This window comes from Rhinolophus sinicus, chromosome 3 (assembly GCF_057876585.1).
Source record: "Rhinolophus sinicus isolate RSI-liver-muscle chromosome 3, RSI-T2T, whole genome shotgun sequence".
Taxonomy (NCBI): domain Eukaryota; kingdom Metazoa; phylum Chordata; class Mammalia; order Chiroptera; family Rhinolophidae; genus Rhinolophus; species Rhinolophus sinicus.
The window spans coordinates 129,118,975-129,145,153 of NC_142503.1; the positions used below are offsets into that span (position 1 = coordinate 129,118,975).

At 39.8% G+C, this 26,179-nt stretch overlaps 1 protein-coding gene across 3 annotated transcripts in view; it reads left to right on the forward strand.

Moving 5' to 3' along the window:
• Positions 1 to 26,179, forward strand: part of LOC148758628 (uncharacterized) — a 438,105-nt gene that overhangs the window by 318,104 nt on the left and 93,822 nt on the right. For 2 of the 3 annotated variants that reach the window (XM_088797072.1, XM_088797071.1), the window contains exons 3-4: positions 18,389 to 18,512; positions 19,047 to 19,138. In XM_088797072.1, the coding sequence (XP_088653198.1) occupies positions 18,389 to 18,512; positions 19,047 to 19,081 (159 nt within the window). In that variant the 3' untranslated portion in view covers positions 19,082 to 19,138. Of the gene's footprint in view, positions 1 to 18,388; positions 18,513 to 19,046; positions 19,139 to 20,901; positions 21,020 to 26,179 lie in introns of those variants that run through there. The other variant, XM_088797073.1, reaches the window with a different exon arrangement.

The window sequence follows — 26,179 nt, forward strand, 5'->3', positions numbered from 1 at the left end:
GATGAAGATAAATAACTGCACAAGGAGACAGAGCTAGAAAATTGAAAAAAACAGAATTTGAACCTGGGGCTATTGTGACTCCAAAACTCATGTGTTTCATATTATATCATCTTACCTTTGAGAACAAATAGGAATTCTTCAAGGATAAAAATGGGGCAGTGGAGGGCCTGCCAGGTGGAAGGAACTGTCAACTTCTATCTTCTTCCGTGTAGCAGCCAATCAAATAATTCACTCTCTACCCTCCTCTTCCTCCAACCTCTAACTCTGCTTTAGCTAGAGGAAGGATTTTGACCTTTGAAATACTACCCTCCTGTGGAGAGATAGAAAAGTGATTTCCTTTCAATAATACTTCTCTCACTTTGACTCCTTCCCTGGCTACAACCAGTTGGTGGAGAGAAACCAAGTTCAAAGTGCCAGTTCTGCCTGTGTGAGCCTCTTCTCAGAGCCACAAAGCTCTTCAAGGGTGTTTATGACTCATCAGAAAAGATAGAATATAAAAATAATTCAACACTAAGTCATTCGGTGGAGAAATGATAAATTCTGACTACATGATTTTATGATGGAGTCACACATACTTAAATTAAAGCTGTATCATTGCCATTTATCAGCGAGGCCACTTCAAACAATTTATTTAACCCGTTCATGTAGTCGATTCCTATTCAGTAGAATGAGGTTTACATTACTTAGTCTGTGGGTTATCCCCTGAGGCTAAATTGAGATTATACATATAAACTGGATTGTTTCCCCATCCACCTATTTAGATGATTTCTTGAAACTTATCACTATGCTTCCCTCTTCTCCTCAATAGTCACACAGCAAAGGGCCCAACTGGGTCCTTACCCAGAAAAATCCAAACACACTTCACCATCATCAATCCCATTCCCATATTTTTAATTCCCATGTTAAGATCTGCCAGGGAAGAGCCTGCTGCTATTGAAGGTGACTGTGGGAGAGATAAAAGTCTCGAGGAGCTGGCAGAGGCTGAGGTTTTAATGAACTGAAGCTCACACAACACACGAGATTTGGGCACGAAAGCTTCCAGTGTCCCCCTTCACATAGAGTCTCACCCATTGAATAATGGAAAAAATCTACCTAGCTTCATTCCTCTCTTACCAACTGGCTTACATACAGTCTTGAGAATAAAGAGAAACTTTGCATATAGTTGGTATAGGAATAGAAGAAAAGATGTGTGATCCCAGTGAATAATCAGGGCTGTGTCAGGACAGAAGAGAAAAGATTTTCCTTTTCATCAGTAAAAGAAGTAGCTGTGAAGAACACAATATTTATAACCCTGTAGAGAGATGTGGACCAGATCTAGGGCAACAAATCAATCAAAGTTAGAGAATGTTGTGCCAGGTTCTCCTGATCGAGTCTGAAGCCCAGTATTCAACAGGCAACAGGGAGGTGATCTATCTGTGTCATTGGAGATCTGAACAGATATGTGTTCTGTTGTTTCAAAATATTTCTCTCTGCTTTCTCTCTTTCCCTCTACTCTTCTTTTACCCTTCCCATCTTTTACTCCTGATACATGTATACAAGAGAGTGCACCAGTCAGATTATAAATTGAAAATACCTGGCTTAACATTATAGCCAGGAATATTCAGAACTCAGTTTACTCTCCATAATGTACTAGACGTGTTGACATGGACAAAATCATTGTTTTCTAGGCCTCTATTTCTTTACCTATATGAATTCACTAAGTGTTTATACTGTGTTAGAATACGAGTTAAACTCTTGAAAGATATTTTCTTATGTAATCATTACAATGACTTCTTAATGGATCATTACTGGTATTAATATGCTAGTATACAGATGATAAAACTTAGGTTGAAATATTGATAAACTTTTTACTGTAACTCAGTTGATGTCAGAGTTGAGAGTTGGACCCATGTCTATCCAATGAATAAACCTACTCTCTTCCATGACTTATTATACAGCTTTACTTAGCATGGATTTACTTAATTTCCATGTTATGATTATAATTAAATTGCATAATATATGCAAACAGTCTTGTATAATACATGCTGCATAATAAATACATAACTAAGGAAACACCAAGACAAAAAAATTGAAGAGAGCAGGCAGGGCAGGAAAGTAAGAAATGATAGAGCTGCTCATAGTACATATTTTCTATGAGATAGACCTCATAAAATTGACTTTTCTTATTTCTTTTTAGCTTCTATATGAAAATTAATTTTTAAAAAGTTAATAGACATAATTTTAGAGCAGTTACAGGTTTACAAAAAAACTGAACAGAGAGTTCCAATCGACTCCCTCTATAACCATCCACAGGAAAACAAAATTGATTTTTACACTCTCACAGATCAAATGGAATATAGAAAGGCTGGGTGTTTTTGCTCTACCATATTCTGTAATACTGTGACAGTTAAATGAGATATCAGCATGTGGTTCATACTCAGATGTTATAATGAGCTGAATTCAGAAAAAGTAAGGAGAAAGGTGGGCACATTGCAATGGAAAAAGGCTACATACTCCCCATCACTGCATTCTGTACTCATTGGCTCCTGGGATGTTAGTCTTGCCAATGGATGGCCTAGCCTGAGTCATGGTTGACTCTCTTGTGGCCGTCCCTTCTAAGGCTGAGGGAAAGCCCAGTGGCGTTGTTCCATTTAACTATTAGTGATGTCCCACCTTGTGAGGAAATATGTAGATGTGTTGTAAGGAACCCTAGAATGTCCTAGTGTAATTCATCATGTGCATAATAGCATTCATTTGTGGCAGAACATCCTCATAACTGATAATTTTTTTTAAATGAAAAAATAAATTTTTCTTGTACTCTTTCTAAATTCATTACTGTGACAAAAAGGCTCATGACCTGCTCCAGAATCATAGTATATGACATGAATAGCATTGCTCTCAATAGAATCTTTGAGCACAGGAAAACAAGATAAGTTGTAAAAAGTACAATGTTTTTTGCAGCTGGGGACCTGGTGCAGTAACAGCAGAAAATACTCATTGCCTCATAGACCAGTGTTTCCTGTATGGCTAAGATTTTCTTTTTTATGTAGGTTGTCATCACCTGGGACACACCCAAGGAGTAGATGAGTTTACTGATTTGAGACTTTATGCTTTTTCTAATGTAAATATTTACTGTTGTACACGTCATTCTAAGCATTGCTTTATGTCTTTTCTCTTGTTGTTTAGTGGAGTGTTCCATAAATATCAACAAGATCAAAATGGTTCATAATGTTGTACAAATCTGCTATATCTTCCTGAGGTCTGATTACTAATTCTATTATTTGTTGAGCACAAAGGGTTGAGGTCTGCAAGTGTAATTGTAGATTTTTCTATTTTTAAAATTTCAGTTCTAACGTTAATTTCAAGTAGTTCAAAGCTCCGTTGCTAGATGCATGCACACTCACATAGTTATGTCTTCTTAGTAAATGGACCCTTTTATAATTACATAATCTCCCTCTTTATTTCTGGTCTGACATTAATATAGCTCTTCAATATTAGTGTTTGGATGGATATCATTTTCCATACTTTTACTTTTAATCTATGTCATTATATTTAAATTGGGTTTCGTGGAGACATTATATAAACAAGTTTTTTAAAAATAAAAAATCATACTAATAATCTCTGACTTTAAATTCGTGTGTTTAGACCATTTATAGTTAAAGAAATTATTAATATAGTTCCATTTTGGTCTATCATTTCATTATTTTTTTTGTTCATGCTCTGTGTTTTTATACCTCAGTTTATCTATTTGCTACTTGACTATTTGTTTCTGTATTGTGTTTCTAGTGGCCTTTTAATGATTGCAGAATGACTACTACCGAAACATTCACAGTCTGTTTAGAGTTATTATTTCAGTGTTTCAAGTAAAATTAGAAATCTTACAATTGTGTATGTTATTTTATGCTCCCTACTTTACGTTACAGTTGTAGGTGTCTTTCATCTTCAGACTTGAAAACTCCACCAGACAATGTTATAATGATTTATTTCAACAATCATATATATTTTAAATAAGAAGAGAAAACTAGTCTATTTTATTTTACCATATATTTACCATTTTGTTGCTCTTCCTTCATTCTTGAAGTTCCTAATTTTCCTCTGATATCATTTTCCTTCTGCTGAAGAACTTTCTTCAGAATTTATTTTCAAGCAGCTCTGCTTACAATAAATTCTCTCCATTTTCCTTCATTTAAGATTATCCTTATTTCAGTGTAATTTCTGTAGCAAACTTTCACTACAAGAGAACACAGAATTGAAAGGTTTCTTTTTTTTTCTATGAGTATTTTAAAATATAATGACAGATATATCACGTAGACTCTTGCAGGCCATTGTAAAGACTTTGCCTTCCATCATGAGAGAAATAGGAATCTACTGCAAGGATTTGAGTAGGGGAGTGACATAATGTGACCTGTTTTAAAGGATCTCATTGGCTGCTTGTTATAGATTGAACTTTTGACCCCTGCCCTACAAATTCATACGTTGATACCCCACCCCTCTATGTGATGGTATTAGGGCATGAGGCTTTTGGGAGGTAATTAGGATTAGATGGGGTCATGAGAGTGGAGCCCACATGAATGGGTTTAGTGCTCTTTTATAACTCCTAACCGAACTTTTTCTTTCCCCCCTGCCCTCTGTCACATGAAGATACAATGAGAAATTGGCAGTCTGCAGCCTGGAAGCAGGCTCTCACAAGAACCAACCGTGCTGGCATCTGATCTCATACTTGTAACATCCCAAACTGTGAGAAATAACTTTCTGTTGTTTATAAATCACCCAGTCGATGGTACTTGTGACAGCAGCCAAACTGAGCAAGACACTGCTGCATTAAGAAGGGACTATAGGAGAACAAGCAGGGAGACCATTAGAAGGCTCTCAGAGTAATTCATTTTGGATATGAGGATGGCTTGACCAAAGAGGTAGCAGTGGAGATGGCAGCAGTGGTCAGATTATGGTTTAATTTATAAAGATAGGGCTGACTAATTTTCTTAATGAATTGATTAGATGTAAGCAGAAAAATAATAGTCAAAGATAACTCTGAGGTTATTATCAGAGATACTGAAAGAATGAAGCTGCTGTAAATTGAAAAGCAAAAAGTAGTGGGAAGAGCATGTTGGAGGTGAGTTCAGAAGGTAAAGATCAGAAGTTCAGTACTGGTCACATTAAATTAGAATCCTGACCCTCTAGCCCTCAGTACCTCCAAGGGGAAGGAGAATATCGCTACAGGTCAGTCTGTTCTGGATCTTGTCTAACATGACCCAGTAGTAAAAGAAGGAACATGTTAAAGTTGCTGTTTTTTCTCAGGAGCCAAGCACTCCCTAGAGCTCTGCACCTCACCCTGCTCATTTTCATCAAGTGAGAGACCTTGCTAAAAACAGGTCAGGCTGTGTCCTTGAGTCTCTGAAAACTCCAGTGTCTCAGGAGGTTTGTGTTCAGCTCCCCCTGCAGTCTCAGGCACTGTGTCACTCAGAACACAGAAGTAGACACCCGAGTCGCTCCAATGGACTGATGATTTCCTCAGGTGGAAGGTGTTGTCACTTTTCTTAAATTCAGCCTGGAAATCTTTGATGCCATTAACCAGGGTATTCCCTGCTACGTACTTGAGAAGAAGCTGGAGGTTTTGATTGGGGTATTGGACGTACCAGAAGAGATAAACAGATCCACCATAGGTATAGTTGCACCTCAGCTCCAGAGAGGTTCTTTCAGAGACAGTGATATGACCATCAGGCTGGCTCACTGACTGGGCTCTGGTTCCTCCTGCAACATCAAGGCGGAGTTAGTGAGACTAGGACAGACCTACCTCTAATGAGACTGTGTCTCTGGTCAGATTCCAGTCAGAACCATGTTCCTTCCATGGAGGCAGAAGCATGCAATACAGTATTACTTACTCACTGTGAAGAGCATTCCAAACAGCAGAAGTGTCGCTGAGAACATGCCTAGGCAGTGAGAGAGCTGAGTTGTATTCTGGACGATCTCCCCTGAGGAGCAGGAAGGAATGTGATCAAGTATGCTGAGTCCTTTTAAATGGGAATATCCAAGACTCAAGAGATCCTCTTTAGGCAAGTTCTAGAGGCTGTTAGTAAAAGATGCTTCCTTGACAATGACTGCTCCTGGTGTTAAGTCTGCTCAGAATGTGCACCTCAGTGAGTTTTGTGTTAAAGACGTTCATAGGAGGGAGGTAAAACTTATTAACTGAGACATTTCCAGTTTATGCAACATCGCCCTCTGGCGGTCACATATAGAAACAAATATTGGTACCTCGGTTTTCGAACATAATCCGGTCTGGACGACCTTTCGAATTCTGAAATGTTCAAAACCGAGGCACCACTTCCAAGAGACAGTAATGCAAAAATCGATTAATCAGTTCCAGACCTTTAAAATAAACCCCCAAAACAGCTATTTAGCATGAATTTTACTATCTAATGATACCATACATCCATAAAATGATACACAATGAAAGCAATAAACACAATATACTGTGCTATAAAAGCAAAAATAAATAAACACAATAGAAAAACACAACTGTAGATGATAAAAATGAAAATGTAATTTTTTTCTTACCTGCAATGATGATAGTCATGGTTTGGATGGGGGGGTCCCCTCAATAATAACAATATGTGGCTGTTCTTCAGGTATTCTGTAGACCTCTTCCATAATTGCAATAGGTGAGTGTCATGCAGAGTGTCATGTGGGGTCTCCTGTCCCTCTCCCCACATAAGAATGCAGGATATGGTGAGGCCAAAAAGGAACGCCCATGGAGCCATAGATAGAGGAGTCATACCACTATAGTCTCGCTGGCGGCTGGGTTGGAGACACAGGAAGCAGGAGCCACACTGTTCGCAACCCTCACTGCACTGTTTGCAGGCTCAACCACCACCTTCTTGCTAGCCCCCCATTTTCTGCTAGCCTAGCCACAGCAGTTATATTAGTGGCCAATGGTTCACTGGTTACAGTTGACGGCCAACTAGCCACAGCTGATGGCCATCCAATCACAGGTGATGGCCATTTACTACCCGAGTGAGCACCTTTCCACATGAGGCTGAGAGCCTGGAAACTGCACTCCTGGCTCTGTCCCCACAGTGAGTTTTGTTCAGGGGTGCTATAGCCGTCTTCCATAATCACGGTAGGTGACTCCTCTCCAGCCATTCCTTCCATTGATTTTTTTTTACCACTGATACCTGGTTTAGATTCACTGGATCTTTCCCACTAAAAATTTTTCAATTGACATTTGCTTTTTCCGATGTTTTAAAATTTGTCTAAAGTGACATAGCATTATAATTGAAAGTGTTAGTGACATGACTTACAGCAGCTTTATCAGGGTGATATTTTTCAACAAAAATTTTCACTTCAACCCATTTTGCATATATTTTTTTGATGAGTGCAGTTGAAACAGTTCTCTCCTTCTCCAAAGACAATTCCTTGTTTGCTGCCTGTTGTTGCTCTGTCAGAATGTTTTATTGAAGTTCTTCTGCGGTGAGTTCAGACTTCTCGTCTTATACTAACTCCTCCACATCATCACTACTCACTTCCCAGCCCATGGACTTTCCCAGAGACACAATATCCTCAACATAGGAGCATCCTCTTCAACATCCTCAAATACACGTTCAGGGACAGCATCGGACCACAATTTCTTCCATGCTGACTTCATTGTTCTGTGAGACACATCCCTCCATGCTTTGTCTATGAGATGTAAGCAATGTAGGATATTGAAATGATTCATCCAGAACTCTCTGAGGGTTAGCTCTGTGTCCGAGGTCACCTCCAAGCACGTTTGGAACAGTGCTTTGGTGTAAATCTTCTTAAAATTAGATATGACCTGCTGGTCATGGGCTGGATGAGAGGACTTGTGTTGGGGGGCAAAAACTGTGCATTGGAAAAACTGAACTATTTCATCAACTCGTCATCCAAGCCTAGGGGGTGAGCTGGAGCATTATCCATAACAAGCAGGAATTTCATTGGAAGATTTTTGTCGTGGAGGTATTTTTTTACACTTGGCCCGAACACTTCATGAACCCTCTCAACGCAAAATTGCCTGGTTACACAAGTTTTGCTGTTTGCCCTCCATATCACATGAAACTTGCTTTTTATGACATCATTTTTAAAAAATACCCTGGAGTTCTCAGAATGGTAGACTAGCAAAGGCTTCAACTTAAAATCCCCACTTGCATTCCCACAAAACAAAAGGGTTAGCCTGTCTTTCATGGGCTTGTGTCCTGGCAATGATTTCTCCTCCTTTGTTATGATTTCTCCTCCTCTTGTCATTTTCTTCCAAAAGAGTCCTGTCTCATCACAGTTGAAAACTTGTTGGGGAAGGAAACCCTCTGCCTCTACATAATCTTTAAATTCCAAAACAAATTGGTCAGCGTCTTCTTTGTTGGCCCTGGCCGCTTCCCCATGTGTCACCACATTGTGTTTGCCACTTCTCCTCTCAAACTCTTCAAACCTCCCTCTACTTGCCTTGAAAATATCACTCTCAGCCCTTGTTCCAGGGGTGTTTTTAATGAGGTCAGCATGCAAATGTAAAGCTTTTTCACAAATTGTGCTCTTAGATATGCTGTCAGCGGCCAACTGTTCTTCATTTATCCATATGAAAAGCAATTTTTCCACTTCTTCAATTGTCTGTGTTCTTTGTCTTGTAAGTATTTTAACACCTCTTGAAACATTGGCTCCTTTAAAGGCTTCTTTATTTTTTAAGATGGTACAAATTGTAGATTTGGCAATACCAAACTGCGTTGCCAGATCACATACACAGACACCACTTTCACGTTTGGAAATAATTTCCTTCTTCACCTGTATTGTTGTTCTGTTAATGATTCTCTTGGCTTTGCAGCTTTTATCAATTTCTCACATCAAGGAGTGGTTGGCAGAGGGCTCCTGAGATAAGATGAGCACTGATTGATTGCACACAGTCACCAAATAAAAGAAACTGTATTCCAAACAGAGTCAGGTATTATTTTAGGGCATGTGGAAGGAATTTTCACAGAGGTTATTGAATGGTTGTTTAGAATAGGATGGAGATTTAGAGACCAAAGTGGAAAGATTTCCATGGGAAGATCAGAGGCAGTTAGGTCAGTTTAGAAAATAAGAGTCAAATTCCTTGGTGAGACATTCCTCTCTAGAAGGAGAACTCACAAGTAGGACTGAATGTGCTACCAAAGGTCTTAGTACAGAGGAGTGTGGCCACAGTAAAATTAGTCAGTGCTCTAGTTTCTCAGCAGGTGTCATAAATCAGTAAGTTGTGGCTATCAAGATGGATTCAGCTCTCATACACTACATTACACTGCATTACATTACATTATGTTACATTACGTTACATTAAAAAGACTCCATGTGCTTCTATTTACAGATAGAAGGTTATGGATAGGAAAAGCATTCTATGGAAAGGAACCTCACAGTGTGATGTGATCCTAAATTCCTAACTGGGCAGGTCATGGTGGGTGGTCATGCCCCAGGCACATAACTTCTTTAGTAAAAGATATCTTTGCCTTCAGCAAACCCTGTCCATTGTTCTTGTACATCTACTTTAATACACATTTGAAATAAGAATAACCCCCCTCAAGAGACCACATCACCTTGTTAACTATCCTGAAATCTGATCCCCACTTTCATGCAATCTTCCTTAATTCCAAATGCATAAAAGAAGCAGCAAGCTGCCATTTGTTCAAGCACTTGTCTCAGTCTATTGAGGTCTTGCTTCCAGGCATAACCTGCTTTGCTCAAATAAATTCATATCAAAATTTGAACAGGTTTGGACATTTCTGACATTGACAAGCTGTGGAAAGTGTATTGCTCCCTCACATCCAAAGCCCAGGTGCAGAGGGCACAGCTGGAGCAGCATTCCTCAAGCACTGGGATCACTGCACTCATTGCTTATAAATAGTCGCCTGGGTCTCTGCAATGGAGGCTGTAATGTGCTGGAAGACAGTGCACTGTTTATTTAGGTTGACTGGGGATCTTCTTTCTTGCTTTTCTATGGATAATTTACATATCTGTCTCCTGTGCTTTCTTTCTGAGCATCATTCCTCTCTTCTCTTCTCTTGCTTCCTTATCTGATGTGGCACCTAAAGATGATCCTTCCAAAGATGTTTTAGAGATGCCATCAATCAGCACATTCCTCTTTCTCTTCCATTTCATCAGCCAGGCAAACCCAGAGGCTGCATGAACCCCGTACCCACTATCACAGCACATGGGCACCATGCACTCGATTCTGGGGTAATGTTAGTTATGGAAAAGATCTTTGCCAATAAATCTTATTGACCACATACTATGCCACAGGCAGTGGGAACCCTTAATGTTTACACTATGAGTTACTGCTCATCACCCCCAAATAGTGCATTTACTTCTTCATTCCCACCTTCAGAATCCTGATGTTCTTTTAGTTGGCAATGTTCTTAGATAAAATACATGCCTGCCCCAGACTTTCGCGGGCTGGAGTCACCACGGACTCTGGTGCGAGGTATCACCAGTGCTGATGCGCTCACTCTCAGCTCATCCCCTGTGGTGTGGGGGCTGCACTTCAAACGGGATCTTGTTCCCTTTCTGAGCTCAGAGGCCCAGAAGGAGCTACAGCTCCAATGAAGTCACCTACAATGGCTGAGGGTTGTTTGCCATAAATAGAAACTGTTTCCATGAATTATTACATCTTTATATAATTAATGAAGATGTAAGTGTCCTAAGCAATTCATCATCCTTTTCTATCAATAGACTTTTCTACTTTTTCTAATAATTCAAAATGTCAATAGCTAGGCTCCTTGAAACTATATATCAAAGGTAAAACTCCTACATTTGTATCCCCGATGGAGGAAAAAGACATTTCTTAACTTCAGAATTTAAAAAGAGGGCCAGAGTTTTGTCATGTCTGAAGTCATGTCTGGTTTAACAAATGTGTGCTTAGTCAAATATTTCAGGCACAAAAAAGAAAAACTAGAATGAAAACACATGAAACTTCGGTTTTAGTTCACATATCACTTTATAATTAAAATGAGGCCATTGTATCATTTTAAACTTTTTATTGGACTATAATATACTTAAAAGAAAGTATAAATATAAGTATACAGCTTGATAATTTTCAGAAAATTGACACACCCTGACAACCAGTACCTAGATCAAGAAACAGGACATCACCAACCCTTCCGAGCTCCCTTCATGATCTTTATGATTCTATTCCACAGGTAGCACTGTTCTGACTTCCAACACATAGATTAGTTATAGCTACTTTGGTACTTTATAAAAATGGCATGTTCATTGGCCATTTGAATATCTTCTTTTGTAAACTACCTGCTTAAGACTTTTGCGTTTTCTACCAGTTTGCTTGTCTTCTTGATTTGGAGATCTTTTTGTTTTTAATCAAAATGAGCCCTTTGGCAATATTTTCTCCAAATATCTCCTATTACTGGCTATCTTTTTAACACTTGAAATAACTTAATTTTCGATGCAATTTTAATATAGTCCAATTGTGAAGTTTAGATTTTTTTGTATCCTGTTTAAGAAATATTCATCTAACAGAAAGTCATGAAAAAGTTCTATATTTTCTTCTACACACTTTACATTATTTTATTCTAATGTTCAGATTTTTACTGTATCTGAACTGCTATTTACATGTGATGTAAACACCAAGATATTTTCCATATGACAAATTATTGAATTCCATTTATTGAAAAGAAAAATTTTTACCCTTAACACATCGTATAAATATTTTTCAATTTTTATTTCAGTATTTATTGTTATCACCTATCTCCCTCTACTCATTTCTTTTTTCTCTTTCATTTCAGTTTTTCTCTATTTTTAGATTTTTGCTTCCTGTTTTATAGCCACCATTTACTTATTACATTGATGATGCAATTTTTAAGTCTAGTACTCATGTGACAATACATAGTTTTTACCATATTGACTATATTCCCCATTCTATACTTTATACTACCAGGAATCTTTTAGTCACTAATCCTTAGAGAAGTGGAAATTGAAACTACAATGGGCTATCACTTCACACCTGTCACAATGCCCATCATCGATATATCAACAAACAACAAGTGTTGGAGAGGATGTGGAGAAAAGGGACCCCTTGTGCACTGTTGGTTGAATTGCACATTGGTGTAGCCACTATAGAGAACAGTATAGAGATTTCTCAAAAAATGAAAAAATGGAGATACATTATCACCCAGCAATTCCACCCCTGGTTAGTTAGCCAAAGAAATCCAAACACTAATTTGAAAAGATATATGCACCACTACGTTCACTGCAGCACTATTTACAGTAGATATGATAACCCTGTATGTAAAAAAAAATTCTTAGTTCAGGTTTCATTATCAAGATTATTCTGTCCTTGTAAAATGGTTCCTCTTTTTTCCCTGTATTTAAGTAAATTTGGTGCACCAGTTGGAGTATGACAGTTTATGCTATGATAATAATCAACTCCAAAATCTCAGCGTTTAAAAGAAACAGTTTCATCCAGCCCAGTTTCATCCTGCTGGGCTGAATCCTATGACTGTGATCAGATCATTAGCTAATTATGTTATTATATTCTCATTTACATTGTGGTTATTATTACTCCCATCATGCATCTGATGACATGACAGTTCTGTGGAATTAAAGGAAAGTACGAAACAGAGGGTCCTGCTTAAGGGTAGGCAATGAATAAACCACGTCCATGGGATGTCACCCATTCCCATCCTAGGAGGCATAAGAACCCCTGATGGTGACGTCCTCTGGGACTGTTATTCTCTGAGTTCCTCCGCACTTTACTTTCAAGTGTGTACTTTTGTTTTCAATAAATCACTTTCACTTTCCTGCATCTGTCTTGCTCTTGAATTCTTTCTTCTGTGGAAACAAGAACCCAGTCACCGCTGCCCCGGGTTGAGTCCTCTCTTGGACACGCCCATGAGCCTCTGGTGACACTTCTGCAAGGGAGACAACTTAGGATCCACTTTCAGTGACTCCTTCTGATCAAAGGCATGGTCTCTGATTGGTATCCTGTAGTCTTCCCCAGGTCTTGATGTAGATCCTTTGGTGTCAAGATCTATAAGAGGCAAATAAGCAGAAAATCAGCAAATAAACTAAAAGAAACAAACTGTCCCCTCCATACACCCAATAAATTATTATGGAACAGTTCAGGAGTACATTGTACAAGATTGTCTTGCAAATAAGAATGAAGAGAGACAGGAACACAGTATTGATCTGAAGCAAGTCTGCCATACCAGGAGGCGCTCGTTATGACCTTCCTTTCCCTGTTGTGATGAAACTGTGCTGTCAGCAAGGAGCTCTCTTGCTCCTTGTTTTTCACATTCTCTGGCTCAGCACAATGGGAAAGTCTTCCTCCATTATCTTCTTTGGCCACATGTTAAGGACTATACCTTTCCTGGAGGATAAATCGTTTCCTCAGCCCATTCTTTACCTGGATTTCTTAAGAGCCAAAGAACTATTTTGAATCTCTAATGACCATAGTTTATTTTTGCCAAAGCTTCTTTTGATCATACAGAACGTTCAAAAAATTGGTTGCATTCTTACCTGTTTGATTTTTGTAAGTATCATATGTTTATGTATTAAAAACATGTAGAAAACCAGTCTGGTCATGACCACATTGCTCATAACAGGAGGATGGCCGAAAGGAGCTAGACCCTTTGCTGAGGTCAGTGCTGGTTAGACTGAGATTCGTCTCACTCACTCAGCACCAGAACTGTACTCAGACCTTTCCTTAAACAATGAGCAGGTCTAGGCAGGATTGAAACAGGAGGCTTTATGCAGTGGTCTAGGTGTGCTGGGACCTTGAGGGCACTTAAAGTTGTCAAAACTTTTACCCACATAGACACTGACCACAAGTCACTGGGGTTTCTAGAATTCTCCAATGAGCAGACTCAAAATTTTATTTAATTGTGTAAATAATCTCAGATTGAACTATGAAAAAAACTTATAAAAATGAATTCATATGTTTATACAATTTGTTTTTATACAATATGTATATATGTAAATATGTAAAATAATAAAATGCATTATTATATTTTGAAGAACTATTAAAATCACCATGATATTGGAAGAGAAACATGGATGGTTTCTACCACTATTCCAATCTGAAAATCCAACAATTCAAGATGAGAATTAGAAAATTACTCTTTAATAACAAAACAAAACAAAAAACTACTCCTGATTTTCCTGAAGTAAATGGGTTCATTCAATCTAACTGTTTAAGAACAATTTGAAGGGAACATATGATTTATTTTAACCCATGATGCAAACATAATACCTGGAATCCCAGGGAACAATGTTGTTTTATACACTGAATTCTAATACATGTCGTTTTTATAGAAGGAAAGTTTACCTTAGAAGGTCTCAGCTGTGCTGCCACACACGATGCCAGCCTCCTTCCTGTCTGTGGTTCATGGATTTCTCCTAAGCCTCTGAGCAGGTGGCTGCCTTGATGGAGCGCTTAGGTTTTGTAAATCTTTCACTGTCATTTCTATTACTGTGGGTTCCCAGAGAGCACAGAAGTACTTCGCTGAGTCTGCCAGTTGTAAGGGAGAGATGGTGAAGCTGATGAACTTTTTTGCCTTTTGGAAGTTCACAGAGAAGCGATCTTGCCTTTCATTTAGCTTAGAATTCTCCTCATTTAGAAGGAATAGCATCTCTCCAGTGGGAAGCTGTTTGTACCAGTGCAAAGTATAAGCAGTCCATCTGGTTTCATATGTGCAGTCCAATGTCACAGCTCCTCCTTCCTGCATTGTTACTGTCGTCTGAGCTTGGGTTACTTTCTCAGCCATGCTGAAGCCTGTGGAGAAAAGAAGACAGGGTTTGTCCTGTTTCAGATGGGTCATGAGGAATAGATTAATTTACAACACAAAAACAAAGAAAAGAATCAGATAGTGTTTCATTTCCTCCCCTCTTCCCTCCTAATATTCCCACTAGTTACAACTTTCATAGTCCTCTCCTTGAGCCTAAGAGGAAGCTGAATCCCCATGTTTAGGGCCACACGTACTGAAGCTAAAGGAGACCATGAATGCCCCCAGCAGGCCAGGACAGAGCATGATAGAAACTCTTCTCCTGGTTGAAGTTTCTCTTGTTCTCACTTTAGCCCAGAGACCAGACCTTCACTGAGTGCCTGTGTGACGATTCCTGGGGTTGTCAGGTGTTTCTACCCCCAAACAGGAAGTCAAGTTCATAAGTAGGATGTTACACTGCTCTATATGGGTAAAATAGCTTTCTCTGGCTCCACAGAAATTCAGTCTCATTATCACAGCACTTACCGCCCTGTATTATAACGACCTGCTAATTGACTGTCTTGGCCACATGTACCTTAAGGATACGAACTGCATCCTGCTCAAGAACTGTGCTGTCCTGTATGTAGCTATTAGTCCCATGAGGCTACTTAAATTTGCATTCATTAAAATTAAATAAATTTTTTAATTTAGTCTCTCAGTTACACTGGCCACATTTCAAGTGCTCAATAGTCACATATGGCTAGTGGCTATTGGACAGTGCAGATATGGGACATTTCCACTACCTCAGAAAGTTTTATCAAACAGCGCTCCTCTAAAATGTAACGTCGATGAAAACGAGGAGTTTGGTCTGTTGTGTTTGCTGATGTGTCATAAGCAATGTCCCTGACACGTGGTAGGCACTCATGTTTGCCTACTGCTTATCGTCATGTTCCCAGAAACTGCTGTAATACCTGGTAAATAGTGGGCACTTAAATACTTGTTGAATGATTTAAAAATATGTGTGTGTTTTTGCACATAAAATATGTGAGAGTTTGGACTTAAAATATTCCAAAACCCAATTTAAATGCACCTTCCATGAGTGTAAAGAAACAAGGGGTGTTTGTAGCTATTTATAAATGTTACTTTTGGGAGACTGCAGCAGTATCCTGGGTCTACCATAACAAATTACCACTAATTTGATGACTCAAAACAACAAAACATTATTCTTTTACAATGCTGGAGGTCAGAAGTCAGAACTCAAAGTGTCAGCAGGCCACACTCCCTCTGAGTGCCCTAGGGGAGAGTCCTTCCTTGCCTCTTCCAGCTTCTGGTGTGTCCAGGTCTTCCTTGGCTTGTGGCTACATAAGTCCAATCAATCTCTACCTCCATTGAGAAGGCCTCACATGAACTTCTCCTCTGTGTGTCTCTCAAAAGGTACTTCTCATTGGATTTATGACCCACCTGGATAATCCAAGATGATTTTATCTTAATATCTTTAACTTAATTCCATTTGCAAAGTCTCTTTGTCCAAATAAATTTGCATTCACAGTTTCTGTGGAATAAGCCGGACATACATTTTGGGGGCCCACGATTCAACCTGATGTATGAACTCTAATGTCTTTGAAGTATTGCCATATAATATATTCCACAGTTTAAGGGTTTAGTTGACAAGATGGTCCCCTCAACTACCCCCCACCCCACGCCCCCATACTTCCGATGCAAGTCCAAGCCCATGTTGTGACCTTTACTTCTAACCAAATATATCACAGGTTCCCTAGACCCCATCCTCAGTTTTGATTAATTTGCTAGAATGGCTCAACTCACAGAACTCAGAGAAACATTTTACTTACAAGATTATCAGCTCCTTATAAAATGATATAACTCAGGAACAACCAGATGGAAGAGATACATAGGTCAAAGTATGGGGAAAAACTATGAAGCTTCCATGCCCTTTCCAGGCCTCACACTCCCCAAACCTCCACATGTTTGCCACCTGGAAGTTTTCTGAATATGTTATTGACAGAGACTTAGTGTGTCACACGATTCGAAAGGCTGAAACTGAAAACATCAGAGATTGGAGTAAGGAAAGGTTGATTGATTGATAAAGTGCCAACCAAGAAGATGGGAGACCTAAAGGTGTCTGAAATCTATCTTGCTCACTGGAACAGGTCAAGGGTTTTTCAGGGGACAGGGACACTGGTATGCAGAATTGCTTGTGGGGCAAGATTGAATTGGAGGTCCTTAGAATAATTTGGTTATTTATGGTAAAGGGGTGTCAACACCAAATCTTCCTGGACAATGGACCCTTGGCTTCTGAAAGAGTTCCATTGTTCAAGTTCTAATTCTGTCCAGGTGCTGTGGCTCTATGTGGCTGGGTGGCAGTGGGGGGATAGTGTGCGAGACATTGGTTCTGGGTACAGCTAGATGTCAAGCTTCTCTCCTCTGACCATGCTTCAGCTGCATGACTTGTGGTTTTTGTCTGTTTTCTCTGGAAAGAAACTCAGTATCTTATTAAACAGAATAGGACCATTCTGGGCTGGTTCTGGAGTTACAAACCCTGTTTTGCAGGGGTTGATGGAGAGTACATTAGATAGACAGGATTGATTAAATCATTGTTAAATCGTTGGCCTTCACAATTAAACTCAATCTCTAATCCCTTTCCCTTCCTTGGGGGAGGGTGGGTTGAAAGTTCCAACCCTCCAATCACGTGACTGAGTAGTCTTCTGGCAACAAGCCCCCATCCTTAGGTTACATAAGGGCTTTCCAAAAGTCACCTCATTAATATACAAAAGTCACCTTTATTGTTCTTCTCAAAGGAAACTCAACAGTTTTAGGAGCTGTGAGTCACTAGCCTTGGAGGAAGACAAATTTAAATGAGAAATATATTTTGGTCATCTGAATAATCAAGAATATATTTTTCTTAATATCACAATATCATAGGAGGCCATTGCAATCATCCAAGTGCGACGTGTTGAATGCTTGAATTAGGAAAATAGCAAGTCGGGAGTAGACTATAAGGAAATAGATATGAGTGCTCTTTGAGAGGTAAAAATGATGGGACTTTGAAAATTATTGAATGTGTGTTGTGCTTCATTAGCATCTCTGTACCCTTCTGTCATAAGGAATATGTTTATTCAACTAGCTCTTGTGGTAGTAGTGGCCAAAGATGCTTCCAATGCTCCATACTTTCTGTATCACATGCCCTAGTGTGCCCCTTCCACACTGAAACTGGGTTGGCACAATCACTAACTTTACTAAAGAGAATGTCTAAGAGGTAACATGTGGCAATTCTGAGACTAAACGTAAGGTGGCCTGGCAGCTTCCATTTTTATGATTTGGAAGTCTTGAGTCCACAGGCAAGATGTACAGCTTCCCTTCCAGAGAGATCACGTGCAGAGGCCATGTGGGAAGGAACAGGCCCTGAGAATACCTCAGGGGGAGGTGAGCCCAGCCATCTCAGTTCTCCAGCTGAGCCCAGACTTCCAGACATTCCCACTGAGGCTCCAGATATTTGAGCTTTTGGGGTGTTTCAGTCCAGTTGAGCCCCCAGACATCACATGGAGCAGAAATATCACTAGATAGTAAGTGGCAGTTGTTTGAAGCCATTGAGTTTTGCGGTGGTTTGTCAGGCAGCAAACCACAATGACACCGAAGTCCTTAGAAGATCTGTCTCTAATAACTCTACCTGACACATGCACCTATTTCACCAAACTTCTTTTCAAATGCAGCCCTCCTGCTGTGGCACAGAAGATGTAGTAGCACTGCTCAGATGTCACGAGAGCCCTGGGCCTCCACAGCACAGAAGCAGGTGGCTGATTGCTCATGTTGGGGCCCTGCAACAAACAGGGAGACGTAAGTTTTTCTTGTTCAGTGATTTTTATATCTCACTCATTTTCTCATTCTATCTGACTGAACTCTAAAAAAAATAAAAAATAAAAATAAGGGGCTGTTTACAAGGGCATGCCTGTATCTCTAAATAATCAAAATTTAACCAACTTTTTAATTTTGGATCAATTTGAGAACCCAGAGAGACTCAGAATTTGGTCTATATCTCCTTGGTCACACATGGCTTTCTTAAAGATATGGATTTTTTTTTGTAGGACTCTGTGTTCCAGATTTGCAATTTTCCCATGCTCGTAATAGTAGATTTTCCATATTATGTGCCACTATATCCAGGAATGTATTACATGTGTGGGAAGACCTTTACCCCTCACAACCTAAAGGAAGTATGGGGCCCGTGGGAGTTGGAGCCAGGGCTAGTTTCAAGTAGCATTCCTTATGGGAGTGCTGTATACATGTAATCAATTTCTATATGTTCTATTTTAACCACAGAGCAAGCTGAAAATGGTCCTATGCTGTTTAACAAGATACTGAATTGTTTTTCAGAGACTGCAGACCAACACTGCAAATCAAGTGGCTGAATCATGATCTGAGGAGAGAACTTTGAACTCCAGCTTCATCCAGAACTATCCAGGAGGGTATGTAGTGCCGTCCTCCCCACTACATACACAAACGGAGTCAAAGAATCAGGACAGAACCGGAACTTGAACACTAGAACCCTTTCAGAAGCCAAGGGTCCTTTGTTTAGGAAGATTTGGTGTTGATGCCCCCTTAACCTAGTCAGCAAACAAGATGGATTTAAGGCACAATGAAGTCTCCCATTTTCTCAGTTGGCATCCTCTCCATTAATAAACTTTTCCTTACTCCAAACTCTGACACTTTGAGTTTTGGCCTTTCTAAGTGTCAGGTACATAAATTTGGGTTTCGGTTACACTATGACATGAAAAGGCTGTGCAACACTATGCTGCGGCGATGCACAAATGAGTCAAACTTTGTCCTTGCTTTTGTTCTGTGACTTTTGTTTCTACCTTTTCAGCGTTGGCTAAAGCCATAGGATCATTAGTGGAAATATTAGAAATTCCCCCGTTGATCTTTCATCCAGTAGTGATGGAGACCCGATTTAGGAAGTAGATCAGCAGCAGGAACTGTGATGGCTCTTCTTTTGTGTTGATTTACTTCACAAACCCTAGTTTACAGTGAGACATAGGTTCTCCTCACTGAGTCCTCTGCTAACACTTCTACTTCTACACATATTCAAATAACATATTCAATCATTCCAAGTCTGGGGGTCAAACAGATTCAATACTATTTCATGAAAGATTTTTCTATTTAAAAATCATCCCATTTGTATCTCTTAAATGGGGTTCAAACTAAGGGATTTGTATGCAATTCAATATTGTTTTCAAAATATGTATTATTTCTTCCTCAACATGTGATAATGACAGTAATAATATTTTCAGAGAGAGAGAGAGAGAGAGAGAGAGAGAGAGAGAGAGAGCCATAACAACATAATTTAGGAAGCTGAACAGGAGCTGGATAAGTAGTTATTAATGCAGATGTCGGGAAAGCTGCAACTCTGTCTATTAGATGAAGAGGACCAGAAGAAAGTTAAATCATGTTACCAAAACCCACAAAAGCCCCAGAATTAGCCCCAACGGGGTATTATAATGATAGATAGTTTGAAAATCTCAAAATGAACACAGCACCAGTTACTCGGCCTGCCTCATATACCTGGAAAAAACAAATGAAGACACTTAGATCATAGAGTTCAGTTACTTATTCAATATCACCATCACGGTAGAAACTGGAGGATAGATCACATTTAGTAGTGAACTTCTCCTATCAATGCTTCATTCAGTATCACAGGTGATTTTTTTTAATGCAAATAGCCACATATATGAAGAAGTTAAATACAGATGTTCATGTAGGATGCAGGTTGAATTAAACCGAAACCAAAATCCCCAATGAGTTAAATGAGGCAGCATTGCCTGTCCTGCTGTGAAACATGCAGGATTCCATGCCAGGTGTGTGAGAAGAGGCCATATCCACATGTTCCATTCCTGCATGTCAAGAAATATGTTAGAAAGATTAGCCTTAGAAAGTAGCAACAATGAGGGGTAAACATTACCCCAGTTTAACCAGAGTAGTTCGGATAGCTTTGAGTTCCCATCTAGTTCATTTGGAATCCTGCCAAAGAGGAGGCAAGGGATCTGACTGTACGGCTAATACATTGGTGGGAGTCGAGCTTAGTAGTGTTCACTAAGGGTCCAATTAGTTGAGGGACCTACAATGACTAGAATGCTTGTTCATCTGTGTTTGCAGTTCCTCCATGATTATACAAAACACTGTAATTCATTGGATGTGCATTTTCCACCCCACACATGGCTTTCCATCCACACAGGTACCAGATCAGCACCAGCCACAGTTTGCGTATGGGCTGCAGGTGCCTGAAGAGCACTGTGCCAAAGGCGCAGAGGTATGTGGCTGAGTCTTCAGGCTGGGACCCTTTGATGTACAAGTAGCTGTAACCATTCTTAGTATTGAGAGTGGCTTTAACTCGTCCTTCCTCCTTTTCATCCCCATTTGATCTCAACAGAAACAGGATCTGGGGGTTTTTTGCAGGTTCCCATCTGTACCAGTGTAAAGCATTAAAAAAGCCGGAAGGGAAACGGCAGGTGAAGTTGGTGCTCTTTCCTTCCTGAATATATAGGAACTGAGGACTCTGTTCCACGTTCGATGCGCTGCTTACTCCTGTTGAGAAAGACAGGGTCAAACAGAGAAACAGGTCTCTCTACAGTTTTCACTTTCTTCACACATTCCCCAATAAAACCTAGAGGTGCCTGATTCCCCATCGTCCTCCTTCCCCATCAACCACCCCAGACTGTTCGGAATGTCTTCAGCAACCCAAGGACTTACTGTCAAGATGAAGCCATAGGATTAACAGCGAGGCTGGCAAAAGATGCTTCTCCATTTATCCTCCCCAAGTATCCTCAGCAGAATAACGTTCTGCAACCTAGATCTGTACAATATTCTGCTTCAGAAAATAGGATTCTGCACCTGGTTGCCCAGCCAATCACAGAGACAAACTATGCAAATGTCCTAGAAACACACCAATCAATTCTGCCCTAGATTCAGTTACCTGTGGTTCAAAAGGAAGGATCAAATGCTGATTTCTTGAGGCCAACTTCATAAACATTGAGGAAATCCCCCCATAAGTTCACAATGCAAAGAGATGACAATCTTTCTGAAGTGGGCTGCCTGATCGTGAACTGCTTTTAAGTTTAGAGAGAGTTGCAGGTGGGATGGCTGTCTGTGATCGGAAAAGCACTTTGGTTAGGAATATTTTATGTGAATTTGCAAAAGAAAAATTTTTAACTTTCAAATTCCCTGAAATTGTAAATGTGCACACATGCTATGTGCTAAACAATCTTTTGTTTTGTGGACATTATTCTTATACAAATTCATGCACTTTACAACAAGAAAGCTAAAGCTCAAAGAGATTAATTAACTCAAGGTCAGTTATCTGGTATACTAAAAAATGGAACATATATGATCTGACACTTACATTGGCAAACTCATCCAAGAAATCATGATACACACCTCACTGCTGAATATCACTATGGTCACCTTCAAAGTACTCCCCTTGGGAAGCTATGCCCCAACGCCTGCTCTGAGGCCACCTTTCAAAGCATTTTGGAACTCTTTTTCTACAATGGCCATCAAAGTTGGCATCGTATTATCCTTGATGTCCTGAATGTCATTAAAATGTCTTCCTTTCAATATATCCTTTATCTTTGGGTAGAGAAAGAAGCCATTGGGGGCCAGATCAGGTGAGTAGGGAGGGTGTTCCAATACAGTGATTTGTTTACTGGCTAAAAACTCTCTCACAGACTGTGCCGTGTGAGCTGGTGCATGGTCGTGATGCAGGAGCCATGAATGATGGTGAAAAGTTCAGGTCGTCTAACTTTTTCATGCAGCCTTTTCAGCACTTTCAAAGTAAACTTAGTTAACTCTTTGTCCATTTGGTACAAATTCCTAATGAATAATCCCTCTGATATCAAAAAAAGGTTAGTAACATCGTTGCAACGAGTTCATGAACTTAATTGTCAGACCTCATAACACACACACACACACACACACACACACACACAAATACACACAGAGACATATATTGCCAGTAGAAAATGATAAGAGAGCATTTTTTCATGCAAAAATAAATCAGGGGCAGGATTTGACTTGGCATCTAAAGGATGATCAGGCATGGGATTGAGGAAGGGGTTATTCTTGTGCTTCCTTTTATGGTAAAGTATCACTTCAATTTTTTGGGATTAAAAAATTGGAAACAGGGATGGGAAAATGTGGTGTCTGTACTTAGAAAGCAAAAACATTACAGGAAATCTGTAGCAGATTTCTGATTATGTCTCCTTGGTCAGAGCTGTGCTATATGCAACACCTAATTGTAAGAAAGGATGTGAATGCAGTGTGGGCTTTTCTTTTTTTAAACCTGGGGATATAGTTGCCCAAATCAAAATTGAGAGTTATGTTAATATGGAAGCAAAAGAGAAGGGTGCTGAAGTTGCCCACTTGCAATGCCCTCCTTCTTGACTACTAAAGTAGGGATTCAGAGTATTAACTTGTTACCCCTTGAGGAGTCAATGAAAATGTCACAGTAGGGATAACCTTTATTCAGAGGAATTAATAATATTATTAATGGGCATTTACTGAGTATGTATCTATACCTGGGACTTCATAATAAAAATTTGCATATCATATCTAATTTAATTCACAGCAACTCAACAAGACAGGTGTTCTTATTAACATGTATTTATAAGGAAGCATAGATGAAGATACATAGTTGCACAAGAATACTGAGCTAGAAAATTGCAAAGTCAGAATTTGAACCTGGGGCTATTGTGATTCCAAAACTCATGTGCTTTGTATAATATCATCTTACTTTCGAGATTAAAAAGGAATTCTTCAAGGATAAAAATGGGGCAGTGGAGGGCCTGCCAGGTGGAGGGAACTGTGAACTTCTATCTCCTTTAGCCTTGAAAACTTGAAGTTATTGCTCTCTGCCATTCAAAGTCTAATCCCCAAACAAATTCTGTGCAAATAAAAGCTACTGTAGGTAATGTTTAAGCCCTTTTAAAACCAACAACTGGAGATATTGCTTTAGAATCACAGTTGCATTGTTATTGGGGTGTACGTTGGTCATTTTTCTGTCAAAAAAAGTAGCCACTTTCTTTTAATTATTTTTAAATTTTTATTAAGTGTAGTTGACATATAATGGTGTTTCAGTTGTACAAGGCAGTGATTCTACATTTACATACCTTATGATGTGATCACCACCATATGTCTAATAACCATCTGTCACAATACAAACTTATTATGATGTTATTCACTATATTCCCTGTCCCGTACATTACATCCTCATGACTTATTTAATTTATAACTGGAAGTTTATACCTCTTATTTCCCTTCACCTTTCTCTCCCATCCCTCCAAGTATAAGATATACCCCACTTGCACCCATCAGTTTGTTCTCTCTATCTCTAATTAATATTTACTGTACTTCTGCCATTTACTTCAATTTAATAAACTGGGGATGTAGCAGTTTCATCAACTTCAGAGTACTAGAATAAAGCTGCAAACTGATTTATGGATGTGCTCTTGTACTAACCATTCCTAGCTATGGTCTTTAGGAAAACAGAATGACCAATGAGAATTATGGTACCCTCAGTCTGATTTCTTCCATTTGTCCCTCCATATGGACTCTCTTCTTCCCCCCACTGCTTACCCTGGGGAGCTATAGACCCATATTTTTACCAGTTCAAATAGAGAGCTACATTTCCAGAAGTTTGTCTTATAGCAAAGGAATCTTGTTCTCCAGTGCTTGTGGGACATGTTCTGGAAAGGCAGCAGAAGCGGTTCTGTGAGGGGATGAGGTCGTAATCATTGTTCATGCCAAGAGGTGTGTGAGCAGGAGCTGGAGGATGCCACAGCAGTGTGACTGGGGCCTGCAGCAGAGGCTTTGTGTGTAGGCAGCAGGTGCCCCAAAGCACTGAGCCCCGCACAGAGGTAGGTGCCCACATCCCCAGACTGGGCTGCAGTGATGAGCAGGGAGCTGTCCTTTTTTGCTTCACCAAACCGTGCCGTTAGTCTGTTCTGTATCTTCTTGTCTCCACCTTTAGCTAATGTCATTAAGAGGACAGGACCTTTCCCAGGCTCCTGTCTGTACCATTGAAAGGTGGTGAAAATGTTTGAGGAGTTGCAGTACACAGTGACACTTTCTCCCTCCTGGGTGCTTAGAAACCGAGGCCTCTGCTCCAGCTGCTGGCTGCTCTGCCCTGTTCAGAAACAAAGCAGAAGACACTGGGAAGGGAATTAGGGACTTTTTCCCAACCTGAAATGGGTTTTCCTCCCTCCTTTCTCCCTTCTCCCTCCCTCATTCTCCCCCTTTCGTCCTTCCTTCTTTAATTCTTGCTCTCACTCTACCATAAAATAAACTGTCCTCAAGTGTTTTCCATCCCCTAGGATTTCCTCTTAATTTAATTGGGAACTTCTCAAACTCACATGGCAGTTCAATCCAAAAGATCAATACCAAGAATTTCAGGCACATCTTTTCTTCCTGTCACAAGGCAGCCCTGGACACTGACTTCAGCTGCTCTTGACTCATCTCCTCCTGAAAATGGCTCATCTGGGCTAGAGTAACACTCGCCACCCACGCTGATCTAGTAAAAGGCAGAGGCCTCTGTGTGGCAGCCAGTAGAATAATTCACTCTTTACCCTCCCCACCCTCCAACCTCTAACTCTGCTTTGTCTTGGGGAAGGATTTTGCCTTTTGAAATACTACCCTCCTGTGGAGAGATAGAAAAGTGATTTCCTTTCAACAATGCTTCTCTCACTCTGACTCCTTCCCTGGCTACACACCAGTCCTGATGAGGGTTGGCGGAGAGAAACCAAGTTCAAAGTGCCAGTTCTGCATGTGTGAGCCTCTTCTCAGAGCCACAAAGCTCTGCAAGGTAGCTTAGGACTCATCAGAAAACATAGAATATAAAAATAATTCAACACTAAGTCATTCGGTGGAGAAATGATAAATTCTGACTACATGATTTGATGTTAGAGTCAGATACACTTAAATGAAAACTATATCATTGCCATTTATCAGCGAGGCCACTACAAACCTTTTTTTAACCCACTCATGTAGTCATTTCCTATTTAGTAGAATGGGGTTTACATTACTTATTCCGTGAGTTACATCCTGAGGATACACTGAGATTTCATATATAAACTAGATGTGTCATCATCAACTTATTTAAATGATTTCTTGAAACTCATCACTACGCTTCCATTTCCTTCTCAACAGGCACACAGCAAAGGCCCAGCTGGGTCCTTATCCAGAAAAGTCCAAACACACTTCAGCATCATCAATCCCATTCCCATATTTTTAATTCCCATGTTAAGATCTGCCAGGAAAGAGCCTGCTGCTATTGAAGGTGACAGTGGGAGAGATAAAAGTCTCGAGGAGCTGGCATAGGCTGAGGTTTTAATGAAATGAAGCTCACACAACACAGGAGATTTGGGCACGAAAGCGTCCAGTGTCCCCCTTCACATAGAGTCTCACCCATTGAATAATGGAAAAAATCTACGTAGCTTCATTCCTCTCTTACCAACTGGCTT